Source organism: Chlorocebus sabaeus, chromosome 9 (genome assembly GCF_047675955.1).
Source record: "Chlorocebus sabaeus isolate Y175 chromosome 9, mChlSab1.0.hap1, whole genome shotgun sequence".
NCBI lineage: Eukaryota > Metazoa > Chordata > Mammalia > Primates > Cercopithecidae > Chlorocebus > Chlorocebus sabaeus.
In genome coordinates, this window is record NC_132912.1 from 67,529,325 (window position 1) to 67,545,562 (window position 16,238).

The 16,238-nt window shown below is 37.8% G+C and overlaps 1 protein-coding gene across 1 annotated transcript in view; it reads right to left on the reverse strand.

Annotated features, from left to right (window-relative positions):
- Positions 1-288: 288 nt before the first annotated feature.
- The window catches only part of MCU (mitochondrial calcium uniporter), a 214,206-nt gene continuing 198,256 nt past the window's right edge, over positions 289-16,238 (reverse strand). The window contains exons 6-8 of the mRNA XM_007963100.3: positions 13,993-14,196; positions 3,595-3,711; positions 289-2,236 (exon numbers count right to left, since the gene is read on the reverse strand). Of these exons, the coding sequence (XP_007961291.1) occupies positions 2,159-2,236; positions 3,595-3,711; positions 13,993-14,196 (399 nt within the window). The 3' untranslated portion in view covers positions 289-2,158. The remainder of the gene's footprint in view (positions 2,237-3,594; positions 3,712-13,992; positions 14,197-16,238) is intronic.

Consider the following 16,238-nt stretch of genomic DNA (forward strand, 5'->3'; position numbering starts at 1 on the left):
ATCAGGAGATGAGGATTCAGGCTCACTGAGACCGCTGCTGCTGACTTTATTTATGGTTGTAGAGGTCACTCAACCTCTTGGTGACTCTGGCAAATTAGGAAAATACTGACTATCTTAGGTTCAGGAAGAATTAGTGAAACGCCTATTTTTGAAATATGGGCTTAAGGAAGACAGCTTAATTTGATAATGATATTTTTATAAAAATGAATTTTAGAAGTAAAAACTTACTACCTAGAATCACAGGAAATGTTGTTTTTCTGGTTTTGTTTTAAATAATGAGATGTATCGTTCAAAAATTGAGTATTTATTGTTCCAGAAGGTACATTGCTTTTTATACATATTTCATAAATGATACAGGATTTTACACATGTTCAATAGTTTGCTATTTGTTTAAAGAACTTTTCTCCATGTCCTCCCTCCCTTGCCTCCCACACACCCCGAAAAGATTTGCTCATTGCACTGTGCTGTTTCTTCTTAAAAACCCTATGCACAAACAGGATAAATGGTTTAAAAATAATTCACACAACTTAACAAAAAATAAATGAGGGAAGGAGCTGATGACTGGGGGTGGTGGAGGGAGAAGGAAGTGGGCGGAGGGTCAGGAAGTGGAGACATGCATCCTTTCATTCCATCATGCCAATGAAAGGGGTGGTGGCAGGAGTAGCAGCAGCAGCAATCCTGGCTGGCCTTCAACCTTTGCAAGGCACCTGGAGTCTGGATTTGTCATTTTAAGTTTTTCTTTTCATACACAATGATCCCAAAGGAGGAAGAAAAAGAGAAAGAAACTCCTTGCCACAATGAGGAAGGATGAATCACGTGAAAGAAAAGGCCAATCAGTGGTGTGGCAGCCCCCATCATTCTTTCCATCCTGCCCCTACAGCAGTTAAAAACAGGATATTAGACACAGATTCCTTTGACTCTTCAAGCGCAGATGTCATCTGGAAATATGGTAGAAAATGTTTTGACAAAGTATAAGATTAATTCTCTTTCTCTCAATTTAAGATAAGAAAAAATAGGGTGAAGAGAGTGGGCTGAAGGAAGCCCTAGAAATGTATTCCTATATAAAGATAAATTGCACCCTTTGAGATTCACACACTTGAATTACAACAACTGAAGTTGTGGAGGTGGGAGGGCTCACAAACAGTGTGGAATTGTGTGTCCTTCGAGATGAACAAAGCCTCCAGACAAGGCAGTGCCATCTGGCTGGCCTGGAATGCTGTCACACAAGCAGATTAGCAATAAAATTATTCCGGTTGAAATGGCTACAGAGCCATGATTTTTAGCCAATTTGTAAACCTTATATCTTCCTGATTTGGTAGTACAGCTGAATGCCCCCCTTCCCTCTGATTTGTGTTGTGGAGGGAGAGGGGATTATCCATAGATAAGTATATAAAGGAGGGCAATTTTTCCTCCTATGAAAGACTAACTAATAAAAAAACAAAACAAAACAAAACCAACAACCTCATGCAGTGTTGCCAATGATTTTTAGACACTGATCCAAAGCACTGGGATATATAGACATTTAAGAAGGTATTAAGAGATAATCTAAAGTGTCAATTATTAAACAGTTTTAAGTTGGTTCCAATTATCAAATGGAAAAAATGAGTGTAGCTAAGAGGTACAGGTAGGTGGTCAGTAAAGGGATGCAGGAAGGAGAGATTCCTGGTAACTCTGCAGAGACTGGGTCCAATTTAAAATAAATGCTAATGATATTTTAGCATATCATGAGAATTTGCTTTTCTGGTAGATTTATTTACTCCCATGTCAAAAATAGGGACAGTTAAATTAAAAACAAATAGAGCAGAGTGGGGTGCTGGTGTGTTACTGTTTTGCTGACTCTGCAAAGATGCAAGAAACAAACACCTCCAGCATCATTTTCTCTTTATGAATCTCTCTACTGTATAACTGCATCATTTTCATCCAGAAACTGAGATACTTGGTTAAGACAATATTCACTAAGCCCTTTGAGCTTATAGTCCACAATGCCTGATCCTCAGGTTTTAACATTCCCTTCTTCCCTCAGATCCTTTCTGTTTTTGTTTTATAATTAAAGGTAAAAATGCTCTACCCCCCATCGCTCCCAGCTTCCACCTGCAATGCTTTAATTAAAAAGGCAAACAGGTGTTCCTTCTGCCGGGATTCAGAGGCTCTTTGCAGATCAATCTTTTTCACCAATTTGTCGGAGAGGCAGATGTACTTGTAATGGGTCTCTCAGTCTCTTAAGGTCCATTTCTGCCTAAAATAGAAACAAAAGGTGAGAAAAACTGGCTAGTGAAGCTTTCAATGAAATTACTCTCTACCGAGAAAAGGAAACTGTTCTCCATTACTATGAGTCAGAGATCATCTCAATAACTCTCAAAATAAGAGTGCCTTGAAAAACAAAGCATTTTAACTCACGACATAGGACAACAAAGGGTGAATACAAAATGGAAGCCTTCCTTGGCAGTTTCAGCCCTCAACAAAGCCTCCAGAAAAAGCAGTGCTATCAACAGGGTAGGACTCAGAGGCTAAGAATGTAAAGAGCATCTGAGACATGCATCTTGATGGTGTTTCTCCAGTGAGAAGCCCTTTCACAAGGGCTAAGAGCCAGGACTTCATGCTACTCAAGATTTTAGTTATTTATCCAGTATCTGTTTAAGTTTTTACTTAGCCAATTAATTTTAAAACAGCATGTGGAGTCAACTGTAGTACTTTCAAAACTCACACATGCTTGGACTTCACCCCAGAGGAGTTGGACTAACAAGCAAGCCTAGGGTGAGACTGAAGCATCTGTACTTTTAACAGATCCAGGGATGATTCTGATGTATTCCCTCCAGTTTAGAACCACCGTACATAGTAAAGGAAGACAGAACTCCACTTAGGCCAAAGCAGGAAGATGGATTAAGCCTATTCAAAGCACAACCCCATCATCAAGAAGAGACAGGAAAGGCAGAGAAGGGCAACTAAACATAAAGAGGATGGAAAAGCTTCTAGAGATTGCTGAAAAATCTCTAAAGTCACAAAGACTACAGAGAAAAAGAATAAGGGTTTATTCACCAAAATCAAAGATAACAGAGTGAGGAAGGCACATCCAGAAATTTGAAAGAGGTAGCTTTTATGAAAAATAAAATATATCAATCTTTTCCAAGTTATCTTCTAGTTTAATAACCTCTAACCTGTCCCTGGCAAAGATTTCTAGCAGTCTTTCCCTCTTACCTGGGTTTTACTTTTCCCCACTGCTACCACACATTTATGTGAAAAATCTTAGATCAATTATTATAGAAATAATCAAAAAGCAGAGGGAAAAGTAGAAACAGACAACTACAAAGACATAAAATGAAAAAAAAAAAAAAAAAAGTAAAAGTAGGCCTAAAAATGTCAATGTGCTGGTGTTAACAGGATGGAGCGGACACACCATCTTCTCACTTGCTTTTTATAAAACTTTCTAGTGAAATGTCCATGCCTAAAATGGTTACTGTAATCAACTGACGAATAATTTATACAGGAAGAAGGTTGGAACATTCTTTCAGTTTACTCATTTGAAGAACTGTGGCTGTGGATAATAATAATAACCATGCAAGATGGGGCTGGGATTTATTTTAATTTTTGTAATACCTGAGCAATTGCATCCTTGAGTTGATTGTATTTCTCCAGGTCAAAACGTGACTTTTTGGCTCCTTTATGGAAAAATAATAAGTATTGTCTGTCTCTGGCTTCTGGATAAACATACTCCTAAAAAAATGAAGAAATGGAATTATCAGTCCTTAGCATACTATCTTCACAAAATAGTCACTAACTGCTGCTTAGATTGAATACATATACACACATGTATGCTGACATGTGCTGTGTTAAGTATTTAATTACTACCTGAACATTTCTACTGTGAAACATACAGAGCAGTACACACAAAATGTACATCACAATGAATCAACACACAATGAACATGTTACTCATCACCAGATTTTATAAAAATAGACCACTGCCAACAATCCAGAAACTCCCTCTTGCCCCTTTCCAATTACTCACACTTCTTTCCCCCAAAGTAATCAGTCTTTTGACTTTTATGGTAATTGTTTTCTTGCTTTCTTTATAACTTACCTCCTTAAGCATATATTCCTAAGTTCCAAAACTTAGTGTTACCTGTTTTATGAATTTTATGGAGTCATACAGTACATATTTATATGGCTACTTGCACTCAACATTATGTTTGTGAAATTCACCTTTTGTGTGTAGCTGCAGTCTATTCATTTCCATTATATTATATTGTATGACTTCATCATAGTTTATTTAACCATTCTACTATTGATAAGCTTTTGGGTTGTTTCGGTTCTTACTAATAATGCTGCCAAAAGCATTTCTGAATTTATCTCTTCTGCTGGAGATATACCTAGGAGTGGAAAATCTTAGGTCACAGGGTATGCATGTGTTCAAATGTAAGAAGTGATGTTAAACAGTTTCCAAAATGGTTGTACCAACTATATTCCTATCAGCAGGATTATGAGAGGTACCATCATACCACATCCTTGCCAATACTTTATATTGCTGGTTTAAAAGATGTTAGCCATTCTGCTGTGTATGAAATACTATCTCATTTAAAAAAAGCTTTAATGAGATATAACTCACATACCATACAATTTACCCAATTAAAGTATAATGCTGAATGGTTTATATATAGTCACAGAGTTGTACAATCATTGCTACAATTTTAGAACATTTTCATCACCCCAAAAAAGAACTCCATACCCTGTGACAGTCAATTCTCCTTTTCCCCCAAACTCCCAGTTCTAGGCAGCTACTAATCTATCTTCTGCCTCTATAATTTGTCTATTCTAGATATTTCATATAAGTGGAATCATACAATACATGGCCTTTTGTATCTGGCTTCTTTCACTTAGCATAACATTTTCAAGGTTCATCCATTTGTGGCATGTATCAGTATTTCATTTATTTTTATTGCCAAATAACATTCCATTAATAGTTATGCCACATTTTATTTATCCATTCCTCAGTTGATAGCATTTGGATTGTTTCTATGTTGGGGCTATTATGTACAATCCTGCTGTGAACACTTGTGTACAAGCTTTTGTGTGGATGTATGTTTTCATTTCTCTTGGAGATACACAGCATTTTCCTGATCCCTAAGAGGCTGAGGCCTTTTCATTTAATCTATTATTGGCCATTTGCATATCCCTTATTAGAAATGCCTGTCCAGATCTCTTGCCATTTTTTCTAGTGGACTCTGTCACCTTCTTACTGATCTGTAGAATTTGTTTTTATATTCTGGATATAGATCCTTTGTAGGTTATACATACTGCAAGTATCTCCTTCTAGCCTGTTTACCTTCTTCATGGTGTTCTTTAATAAACAGATAATAATTTAATGTAGTCTAATTTATCATTCTTTCTCTTTTGTGATATGGGATTTTGCTATGTTGGCTGGCCTCAAACTCCTGGGTTCAAGCGATCCTCCCATCTCAGCCTCCCAAGTAGCTGGGATTACAGGCACACACCACAGTGCCTGGCTTACTTTACCATTCTTATCCTGTATGGTTAGTGCTTTTCATTCTGTGTAAGAAATCATTCTCTATAGTCATTAAGATATTCTCTTATAGGAGTTTTATTACATTACCTATCACATTTAGATCTACAATTTACCTGGAATTTATTCTTGTTTATAGTATAAAATGGGGTTATTTCATTTTTTAATATAGGCATTCAATTATCCTAGCACCATTTATTGAAGAAGACTCTCCTTTCTTTGTAGGGCCATCTTTTTTGTTTATTTATTTTTGAGTCTCACTCTGCCACCAAGGCTGGAGTACAGTGGTACAATCATAGCTCACTCCAACCTCAAACTCCTGGGCTCAAGCAATCCTCTCACCCTGGCCTCCTGAGTAGCTGGTACCTACAGGTGCACGCCACCACACTCAACTAATTAAAAAAATTCTTTTAGCAATAGGGTCTCACTATGTTGTCCATGCTGGTCGTGAACTCCTGGCCTCAAGTGATTGATTCTCCCACCTTGGCCTCCCAAAGCGCTAGGATTACAGGCATGACCTATCACTTTTTAAAATCAAAAGTTCATTTACATTGGGTCTGTTTCTATACTCTTCTATTCTATAGGTCTATCTCTGTGCCACTGTCATTGAAGTGTTATAACTAAAGCTGTAGTCTTCATATCTAATAGAGCAAATCCTCTTGCCCAGTTTTTCTTCAAGAGTTTATTGGCTTTTCTTAGTCTTTTACATTTCCGTATCAGTTTTAGAAGCAGTCTATTCAAATCTCTTCCCCAATCCCCAAATCTGTTGGGTTTTTGACTGACTGGGATTGCACTGAATCTAATGGATCAGTTGGGTAGAACTGACATGTTTGGATAGAGTCTTATCCATTTTTTATACAATATATTTCTAGGGTTTCCCCCCTTCTTTGCCTTCTACATGTGGTCTATGTATTTTTAAAAGTAATTTTAAGGTGCAGCTTTAAAATATTTTCATTTTCTAACCATTTGTTGCTAGCATATAGATATGCAATTGATTTACATACATTGACCTTGTATCCAATAACCTTATGAAACTCACTTACGGATCCTAACCAATTATCTGTACATTTCTTCTGTATTTTTTCATGTACAAAATCTCTAGTGTCAGTTTTCTTTCTTTCCAATTCTTATATCTTCCATATTCTGTTCTTGCCTTCTGCACTGGCTAGGGCCTCCTCTTCAAAGGTGAACAGGAGTGGTACTTTTACCTTATTCCCAGACAATGAAGGAATATTAGAACATTTTAAGTCTATTTACCTGCTTCAGACATATATGTCATTGTTGTTGCATATTTAATTTTATTTATTTATTTATTTATTTATTTATTTATTTATTTATTTATTTTTGAGACAGAGTCTCACTCTGTCACCCAGGCTGGAGTGCAATGGCGCGATCCCGGCTCACTGCAACCTCCACCTCCTGGGTTCAAGCGAGTCTCATGCCTCAGTCTCCCCAGTAGTTGGGGTTACAGGTGTGTGCCACCATGCCCAGCTGATTTTTTTGTATTTTTAGTAAAGACGGGGTTTCGCCATGTTGGCCAGGCTGGTCTCAAACTCCTGACCTCAAATGGTCTGCCTGCCTCAGCCTCCCAAAGTGCTGGGATTACAGGCATGAGCCCAGCCTGTTGTTGCATATTTTAGTTCTCTCTATATCTTAAACTCCTTAAGAGTTTATTATAATTGTTTTATATATTTAATATTTTAGACTCATCACTCACAGGTTTACCATTTTTGTTGCTCTTTATTCCTTTCTGCTTTTCTGACTTTTCATGTGTGATAATCTTTCTTCTGCCCAAAGAACATCTGTTAGTATCTCCTTCAGTGCAGATCTGATGGTGACAAATTCTCCGTTTGTCTGAAAATGTCTTTATTTTGGAAATATATTTTTTTGCTGAGTATAGAATTCTAAGATGACAGTTATTTTCTTTCTAAAAATTGAAGATACTATCCCACTGGCTTTCACTGCTACTACTGAGAGTCAGCATTCAGTCTAACAGGGACTCCTTTGAAGGCAAACTTTTTCTCTCTTTGGCTGCTTTTAAGATTTTTCCATTTGGCTTTGGCTTTTGAAGTTTTACTACCGATATGTCTCAATGGAAATTTCCTTTTTTATTTTTATTTTATTTTTTTGATACAGAGTCTCGCTCTATCACCCAGGCTGGAGTGCAGTGGTGTGATCTCAGTTCACTGCAACCTCTGTCTCTCAGGTTCAACTGATCCTCATGCCTCAGCCTCCTGAGTAGCTGGGATTACAGATGTGCACCAACATGCCCAGTTAATTTTTGTATTTTTGGTAGAGAAGGGGTTTCACCATGTTGGCCAGGCTGGTCTCAAACCCCTGGCTTCAAGTGATCTGCCCACCTCGGGCTCCCAAAGTGCTGGAATTACAGGCGTGAGCCACCGCACCCAGTATTTATATTGGTTGATATTGGTTGGAATTCTTAAATCTGTAAATGGATGTCTTTCATCATTTTGGAAAATTCTCAGCCATTAACTCTTTATTTAAATATTGTTTCTTCCCATCCTCTCTCTCTTCTCCAAGACTCCAATAAAATTAAATATATATTAGGCCTTTCCACTGTGTCCTGTGTCTCTTATCCTTTCCTATATTTTACATCTTTCTGTATCTGCACACTTCATTTTGAATAGTTTCTTGTGCCTCACTCAAGGTCACGTCTAATCTACTATTAAACTCATCCATTATATTTCATTTCTAAAATTTTTCAATGGATTCTTTAAAAAAAAATCAAGTTATCTGCCAATATTCTCAACCTTGTTGTTTATCTCCCTGAATATAGTAAGTATATTTATTTTAAAGGCTATGTCTGATAATACCAATATCTGGAGTCCTTGTGTCTGTAATGTCTATTGTTTCTGTAGGTATTTGTGTATCTGCTTATTTTTATTGTATGTCTAATTTAATGTTTGCAAAACTGGCCAGACACGGTGGCTCACACCTGTAATCCAGCACTTTGGGAGGCTGAGGCAGGCAGATCACTTGAGCCCAGGAGTTTGAGACCAGTCAGAGTGACACAGAGAAACTACAGCTTTCCAAAAAATGCCAAAAAAAAACCTAGCTGGGCATGGTGGCACGTGCTTGTAGTCCCAGCTACTCAGGAAGCTAAGAGGGAGGGCTGCTTGAGCCTGGGAGTTTGAGGCTGCAGTGAATCATGATTGTGCCACTGCACTCCAACCTGGGCAACAGAGTGGGACCCTGTCTTAAAAAAATAAAATAAAATAAAAATAAAAAAATAAAAAAGCAAAATTATTTGTAGAAGTAATTTAAGGTTTAGAATAATGTTATCTCCTCCCAGGGATGATTTATGTTTGCTTCTGCATTAAACCTGTGAGCACCAGCACTCGGGGATTACCAGTATTCCAAGACTACCTCAATCTAATTTACAGGATTGAGATGAATGAAAGATGAGCTACAGTACTTGAGAGAGCCTATAACAGGTTCATCCTTATTCTACAATGGTAGCCTTTACAGGTTCCAAATCAAAGCAAGACGGTTTCTGTTTCACCTACTCTAGTGATCATTAGACACCAATCTCCAAGGCTGCGGTTCCTCTAGACTAACAAGTGTGGCTCAGCTTCTTGGCCTCTCCACTATACCCTCCTCAATTAGCATAAATTCCCAGAGGAAAAAGCACACCTAAATACTAGTCTCATCTTCCTGGGACTCTTCTTATTTAGACCCTCACCTAGCAATTTTTGCTATTTTGTTAGTTCTCTAGTATCTTCAAGCAGATGTGTATTGTTTTGTCTAACAATTCTAACTTTTCTTAGTGGAAGGACTGGTTGATTGCCTAGTATGCTACAACTAGAAACAGAGTAAATATTTAATTATTGATGATGACAGATAATAGATACTGGAAGACTGACAGCTAAAGTGTTTGTGGAAACCTTTTTAAAATGAATAAAATCGAGGTCTGAATCGACTGAAGGGATAATTAGTGGATTAAGAACTTGAGGGAAAGCCCTCTACATTCATCTAACATGCTGTTACTAGGCTATTCACCTATGTTCCCTTAGGATGTAAATATACACACTAATTAAGTTTATTCAAATCTATTCTGTACTTCCTCTTTTGGGCAACAAGCATTTACTGAGCAACTATGTACTAGATTCTTCTAAAATTTCTGTGATTTGGGCTGGGTGCAGTGGTTCATGCCTGTAATCCTAGCATTTTGAGAGGCTGAGGTGCAGGATCACTTGAGCTCAGGAGTTCGAGACCAGCCTGGGCAACGTAGGGAAACCCTGTCTACAAAAAATTTTTAAAAATTAGCTGGGGATGGTGGCACATGCCTACAATCTCAGGTACTCATGAGGCTGAGGTGGGAGAATTGCTTGGGTCTGGGAGGTAGATGCTTCAGTGAGCTGTGATTATGCCACTGCATTCAAGCCTAAGAGACAGAGTAAAACCTTGTCTCAAAAAAAAAAAGAAAAAAAAAATTGTGATTTGATAGTAAGTGAGAAAAGATGCAGATAATTTCATTAGGAAAGAAAGTCAGAGGGAGAGGTTGAAAACACAGGGAACACAAAAAATAAACTGGAATAAGATACTAGGAAGAAGGAACGGGACTAAGAACATGTGGAGGGGCTAGCCCTAAATAGGAAAATGCCACCTCTTCTTGGAATTTGATGGAAATAGTGTAAAATTCGGTACAGATATAGTTGCATTTACAGTCTTAAGAATTAGAAAGCTTCTATCTGTTAATTTCAATTTTCTAGGAGAAGTAGGAGGTAAGGTTAAGGGTGGGATGGGGATCTTGATGTGAAGTCTTAGAATAACTACTATGGGGATATGAGGGAAGAAAACGTGCTTAGAAACACAAGCAGTGGCCCGTTCCACACTATGACATGATTTTTCTCTAGCAATATTTAATAGCCTAGACATAGATAGGATAAAGGACTAGATTAATCCAATATTAGGAGTTTATAGAGTACATACTGTAGAAAGACAAAAGGGCAGGGATGGTAGGATACTAACAAGAGAATGACAATACAGTTTAAATTGGACAGAAAAGGAAGTGATACAGGAGGAAGGTGATAGTAAAAAGTTAAGAGAAAGATGCCAGTAGCTTAAAGGTCTGGATGAGGTCAAAGGAGTGAGTGAATAAAAGGTCTAGAAAGAAAATAAACTATCAGAAATTAACATACTAATTTATATTATAAGTGGGACAGTTCTAGGAAAGAAGGCCCTGAACAGCCATTGAAGTGGTTTGCTGGAGTACAATATAAATGATGGTTATTGGAATTGAGGAGGTAAAGGGTATTAAAGGCTAGGTCACTATCAACACTTTTTTCATTATTGCCCCCCTAAGTAGCCTTTTAAGGCATTTTTTCCTGATTACTCCTACTTCCCAAAGGAGGTTTAATATACTGTTTATCTGTTTATGCATTGTAATATGTAAAATGTTTTTACTCCCCAAGAATCAATGCTCACTCCCATGAGGCAACATCATCCCCTTCATTGAAAAGGCATGGGCTAGATGGTGGGACGGCTGGTCCATGTGCACGATGACACAGCTCCCACAGGCAAGTCTTACTGCCCAGCTCCTTTTCTACATAGTAGAAATCAGTACTTAGGTTCTACTGAAATATTAATCAATAACACTCAATATTCCATTTGATTTTATGATTTCAAGGAGCTTGCCATCTTAGAAAGATTCTTTGGAACTTAACATATTATTGGCATATATTTAGATTGCTAACAAGTACAGCAACTCATAGAAACAGCAGTTTAGAAGAGTTTAAATGCCACTGAACAGGCATTTGCTTCGGGGTATTAAGATGGGTATGTTAGTAAAAATATTTAATGTGAAAACTACATTTTATTTGGTCACCGTTTTCCTATTCATAAGTGAATAGTGACTAAATTGTTTACTACTGCTATTTTGCAACTTGTCACTTGAGGGCAGCAAGACTATTTTGGGAATCACAGAATGGAGCATTTAACTAGTAGGACAGGTAAGGCATTAAAGATTCTACAGCAGCATGAGAAGGGAGAAAGTGGTAACACTGTATTCAAGTCTAATACAGAAAACATTTACAAAACAGCTTTTTGTAAGCAGTAATTATTTCCCCAATATATTTTTATTTCTATTCTAATTATAGTTTTCAAAAGTTATTCCTCATAAATGAACTCAACGGAAGGCAGTATAATTGAGTAGAAAGTGAGCAGTCTACAGAGTCACACTAATCTGGGTTCAATTCCTTGTCCTACAGTGAACTAGATATAATGTTTGGGCAGATTACTTAACCTCTTGGAGACTCAGTTTCCTCATCTATGGAATGGGGATATATAAATACTTACAGGGTTGAGGTTAAATATATGAATATATGTACTTATGTTACTAGATGTAAAATGCTTAACACATAATAAGGCTTAGCAAAAGGTACTTAACAGTAATGACCAAGCAAAAGGTATGGGTATCTCACAGTGGAAAGAATGCTTCACCTCTTCAGTAATCAAGGAAATGCAAATTCCACAAGGAAATACCACCATTTTGTACCCAATTAATCAGCAAGAGATATATCAAAGGTGATCTTTAGATTTAAGGTATAACTGGAAAAAATTAGTGTTTGGCTGAAAACATGGCTGTTATTTATCTGTTTACTTATGACACAGGGTCTTGCACTGTCACTGGAGTACAGGGGCATGATCACAGCTCACTGTAACCTCAAACTCCTGGCCTCAGGTGATCCCCCTGCCTCAGCCTCTCAAGTAGCTAGGACTATAGGCATATGCCCCCACACCTGGCTAATTAAAAAAATTGTTTTTTGGTAGAGACAGGGTCTTGCTATGTTGCTCATGCTGGTCTCAAACTCCTAGCTTCAAGTGATCCTCCTGCCTTGGCCTCCCAAAGCATTGTGTCATTTATTTGATATGTTCAGTTCATTTAGTATTTTAGATGTAAGGCACATGTTACACAGTGCCTAAGGGAATGTAGATATAAATCACTGTGTAACATGTGCCTTTTATCTAAAAGACTTAGACTTAAGTCTTTTAGACTTAAAGACTTAAGTCTTAGAAATAAGATCTTAGAAATAAAAACTGAATAAAACCAAATGCTTAGCCTCAAAAGATATTACAGTCTAGGCTGGGTGCGGTGGCTCACGCCTATAATCCCAGCACTTTGGGAGGCTGAGGCGGGCGGGTCACGAGGTCAGGAGATCGAGACCATCCTGTTGAACATGGTGAAACCCTGTCTCTACTAAAAATACAAAAAAATTAGCTGGGCGTGGTGGCAGGTGCCTGTAGTCCCAGCTTCTCAGGAGGCTGAGGCAGGAGAATGGCGTGAACCCAGGAGGCAGCGGAGCTTGCAGTCAGGAGAAATCGTGCCGCTGTGCTCCAGCCTGGGTGACAGACTCTGTCTCCAAAAAAAAAAAAAAAGATACTACAGTCTAGTACAGAGAAAAAGAAAGCATATAATAATTACAATAAAAGGGAGCACATGGGATGAGTAAAATGAGAGGCACAATATGTTATAGGAATTTAGAAGAGGGAGAGATCAAAGTTAGCTACAAGGAATTGGTCAAAGATTCATGAAAGATAAACATTTAAGTAAACCTTGAAAGATGACAGGTAGAGATCAACAGGGAGAACTTTCCCAGTTGAAAGAATGATGTGAAGTAAGGAACAAAAGGGTGGAAAACTCAGGTCACTGTGGGGAATAGAGAATAGAATTTGGCTTGTTTAGAACATACACAGAGGAGTTGAGAGACATCTGAAAAGGATAGATAGCAACCTGTTATGAATACCCAGGCTAAGGAGTTTGGACTTAAATCAGTAGATAAAAAGAAGCCATTAAAAGTGTGTGTAAATGAGAGAAGAGAGAGAGAGCACAAGAGAGCAAGCGCTAAAGATACACACACACACACACACACACACACACAGAGAGAGAGAGAGAGAGAGAGAGAGAGAGAGAGAGAGAGAGAGAGAGAGAGAAATGTCACAGACAGATGCAAGCCATGCCCAGAGCTGTGATCAGATAAGAATGATGTGACTGTTCAGTTCTGTTCACAGTGACTAGTATGAGCCAGACATGCCACCAGGTGCTAAAAAGTCTGAGCAAGCAATTGTAGGACATAAAACAGTTTACTTTCTTCTCTATTAGACACATTTGGAAGGCCAAGATAGGTTAAATAACATTCTTGTGCTGTCATTTTCTCAAACACAAATAGGTTGTGACCACTGATTTAACAACAGAAAGAAAATGCATATGTTCAACAGCAGCCATATTAAATATGAGACGCAATTGTCATCCATGTCTTTTATCTACCTCTCAATCTACAGCACTTGCTTGGAATATTGCCTAATACACAAGTGGCACACGTGTGTGTGTATATGTGTAAAGGATGAGTACTTAAAGAAAACTGGCCTTAGAAAATGAGAAAAAAGAGAAAACTCTTTTGAAAATTAAAACTTTATTACTAGCTCATAAAAAGTTACTTGAAGAGGAATTCTTACCTGGCGTGTCATTACAAAATATGCATACATTGCCATGGCACTTCCATAAGTGATGAAGTATGTTACTGGCTCCATGATGTCCCAGGAATATTCCCACCAGGTAAGCCGGGCCAAAATGCCAAACTGTGTGGCCATGTAGGCAAGGCCACCCCATAGCACCAAAGTGGTCCTCTTCTCAGCTTTTCTGCTAATCTCAATTCGTACCTATTGGGCACACATAATTGTAAGGCATTTTGACATAACACTCATTTAAAAAGGTTTAAACTGTTCTATGTTCACTAAAGAAACAGGGCTCATAATCAAGACACAAGTCTCAGTTCTAGTAAATATAGCTTGTCTTCCTAAATAGTATCTGCAGTTTTCACTGAATAAAATATCTTAGGCCAGATGCAGTGGCTCACATCTGTAATCTCAGCATTTTGGTAGGTCAAGGTGGGCAGCTTGCTTGAGCCCAGGAGTTCAAGACCAGCCTGGGCAATATGGCGAAATCCCATCTCTACAAAAAATACAAAAATTAGCAGGGCATGGTGGCACATCCCTGTAGTCCCAGCTATCGGGAGGCTGAGGTGGGTGAATCGCTTGAGCCCAGGAACTGGAGGATGCAGTGAGTCAAGATCATACCACTGCACTCCAGCCTGGGTGAATGAATGAAACCGCCTTGAAAAAAATATATATATACATGTAAGTATAACTACTATTTAGGGCATTTGTATTTTATGTTTCACCCTAGAAGTGGGTGAAAATATGGGCATGAATAACTCAGTTTTAACAGGTCTTCATCCAATCACAAGATTATTTTCTCTGAAAGAGGGAAATGCACACATACCTATATTCTTTCACTGTTGCATACACGATTTAATCTATTCTCAGTTTTAACTCCAGTGATATACTAGGGACAGAACACGGACTCTGGATTTAAAGCAGCTCAATTCAGAGCCTTGATCTGCAAATCACCATTAACTTCATTAAAGAGTTGTTCCGAAGACTAAATAAGAAAATATAGATAAAATACTAGCACAATTCATGAAACATAGTAAATATTCTATAAACGATGAAAATTCTTTTTCAGGAATCAGAAAATACAAACCACTAAGAGTATTTGTTCCCTTCCTTACTCCTTACAATCTGATTTCTTAAAATTGAAATATCATAGAAAAAATAAAGGTAACATATATTCATTGTAAACATTCAGAAACGTGTAAAGAAAAATCAGTCATAACCCGACTACTGTACTAGCATTTTGGAATGTATTCCTTCTGATTTCTTTGTGTATGTATATATATAAATGCGTATAGGTATATACATAATACATTTAAAAACTGGATCATAGTATGCACACTATTTTATAATTTGGTTTCTATGGCAAATTAAATCTATATAGTCCCTTTAATAGTTGCATAATAGTCTATATACAGTTGTCCCTAGGTATCTGTGGTGAATTGGTTCCAGGATACCCCCCAAACCAAGATATCAAAATGCATAAATGTTAAAGTCCCTTATATAAAATGGGATGGTATCTGCATATAACCTATACATATATTCCCATATGCTTTAAATCATCTCTAGTTACTTATAATACAATGTAAATGCTATGTAGTTATTGTATTGATTTTTAAAATTTGTATTCTTTTTTGTTGTTGTTGTTTTGTTTGTTTTTGAGACAGAGTCTCACTCTGTCATCCAGGCTAGAGTGCAGTAGTGCAATTTTGGCTCCCTGCAACCTCCGCCTCCTGGGTTCAAGTGATTCTTGTGCCTCAACCTCCTGAGTAGCTGGGACTATAGGCAAATGATGCCACGACGCCCGGCTAATTTTTATATTTTCAGTAGAGACGGTGTTTTGCCACGTTGGGCAGGCTAGTCTCAAACTCCTGACCTCAGGTGATCGGCCTGCCTTGGCCTCCCAAAGCGTTGGGATTACACGTGTGAGCCACCATGCCCAGCCTTGTTATGTTTTATTGTCCCCTCACCCCCTACCAAATATCTTCTATCTGAGGTTGGTTAAATCTGCGAATGTAGAACCTACAGATAACAGAGGGCCAACTGTAATATTCCTTCTTAACTTGGCTAAAATCATTATCTACTATACTCAAGAGCCTTTCCTGATCAGCAATTATTCTGATCTTAATTTTAAAGGTGGTAAATCTGGTTAAGGGCAGTACATTCAGAACTGAAAGCTCTTAAGTCCATTATCAAGGCTCCAAATGATTCCTTTTTAAGCCCTTTCTTAGCTTTGACTTAAACTTTTT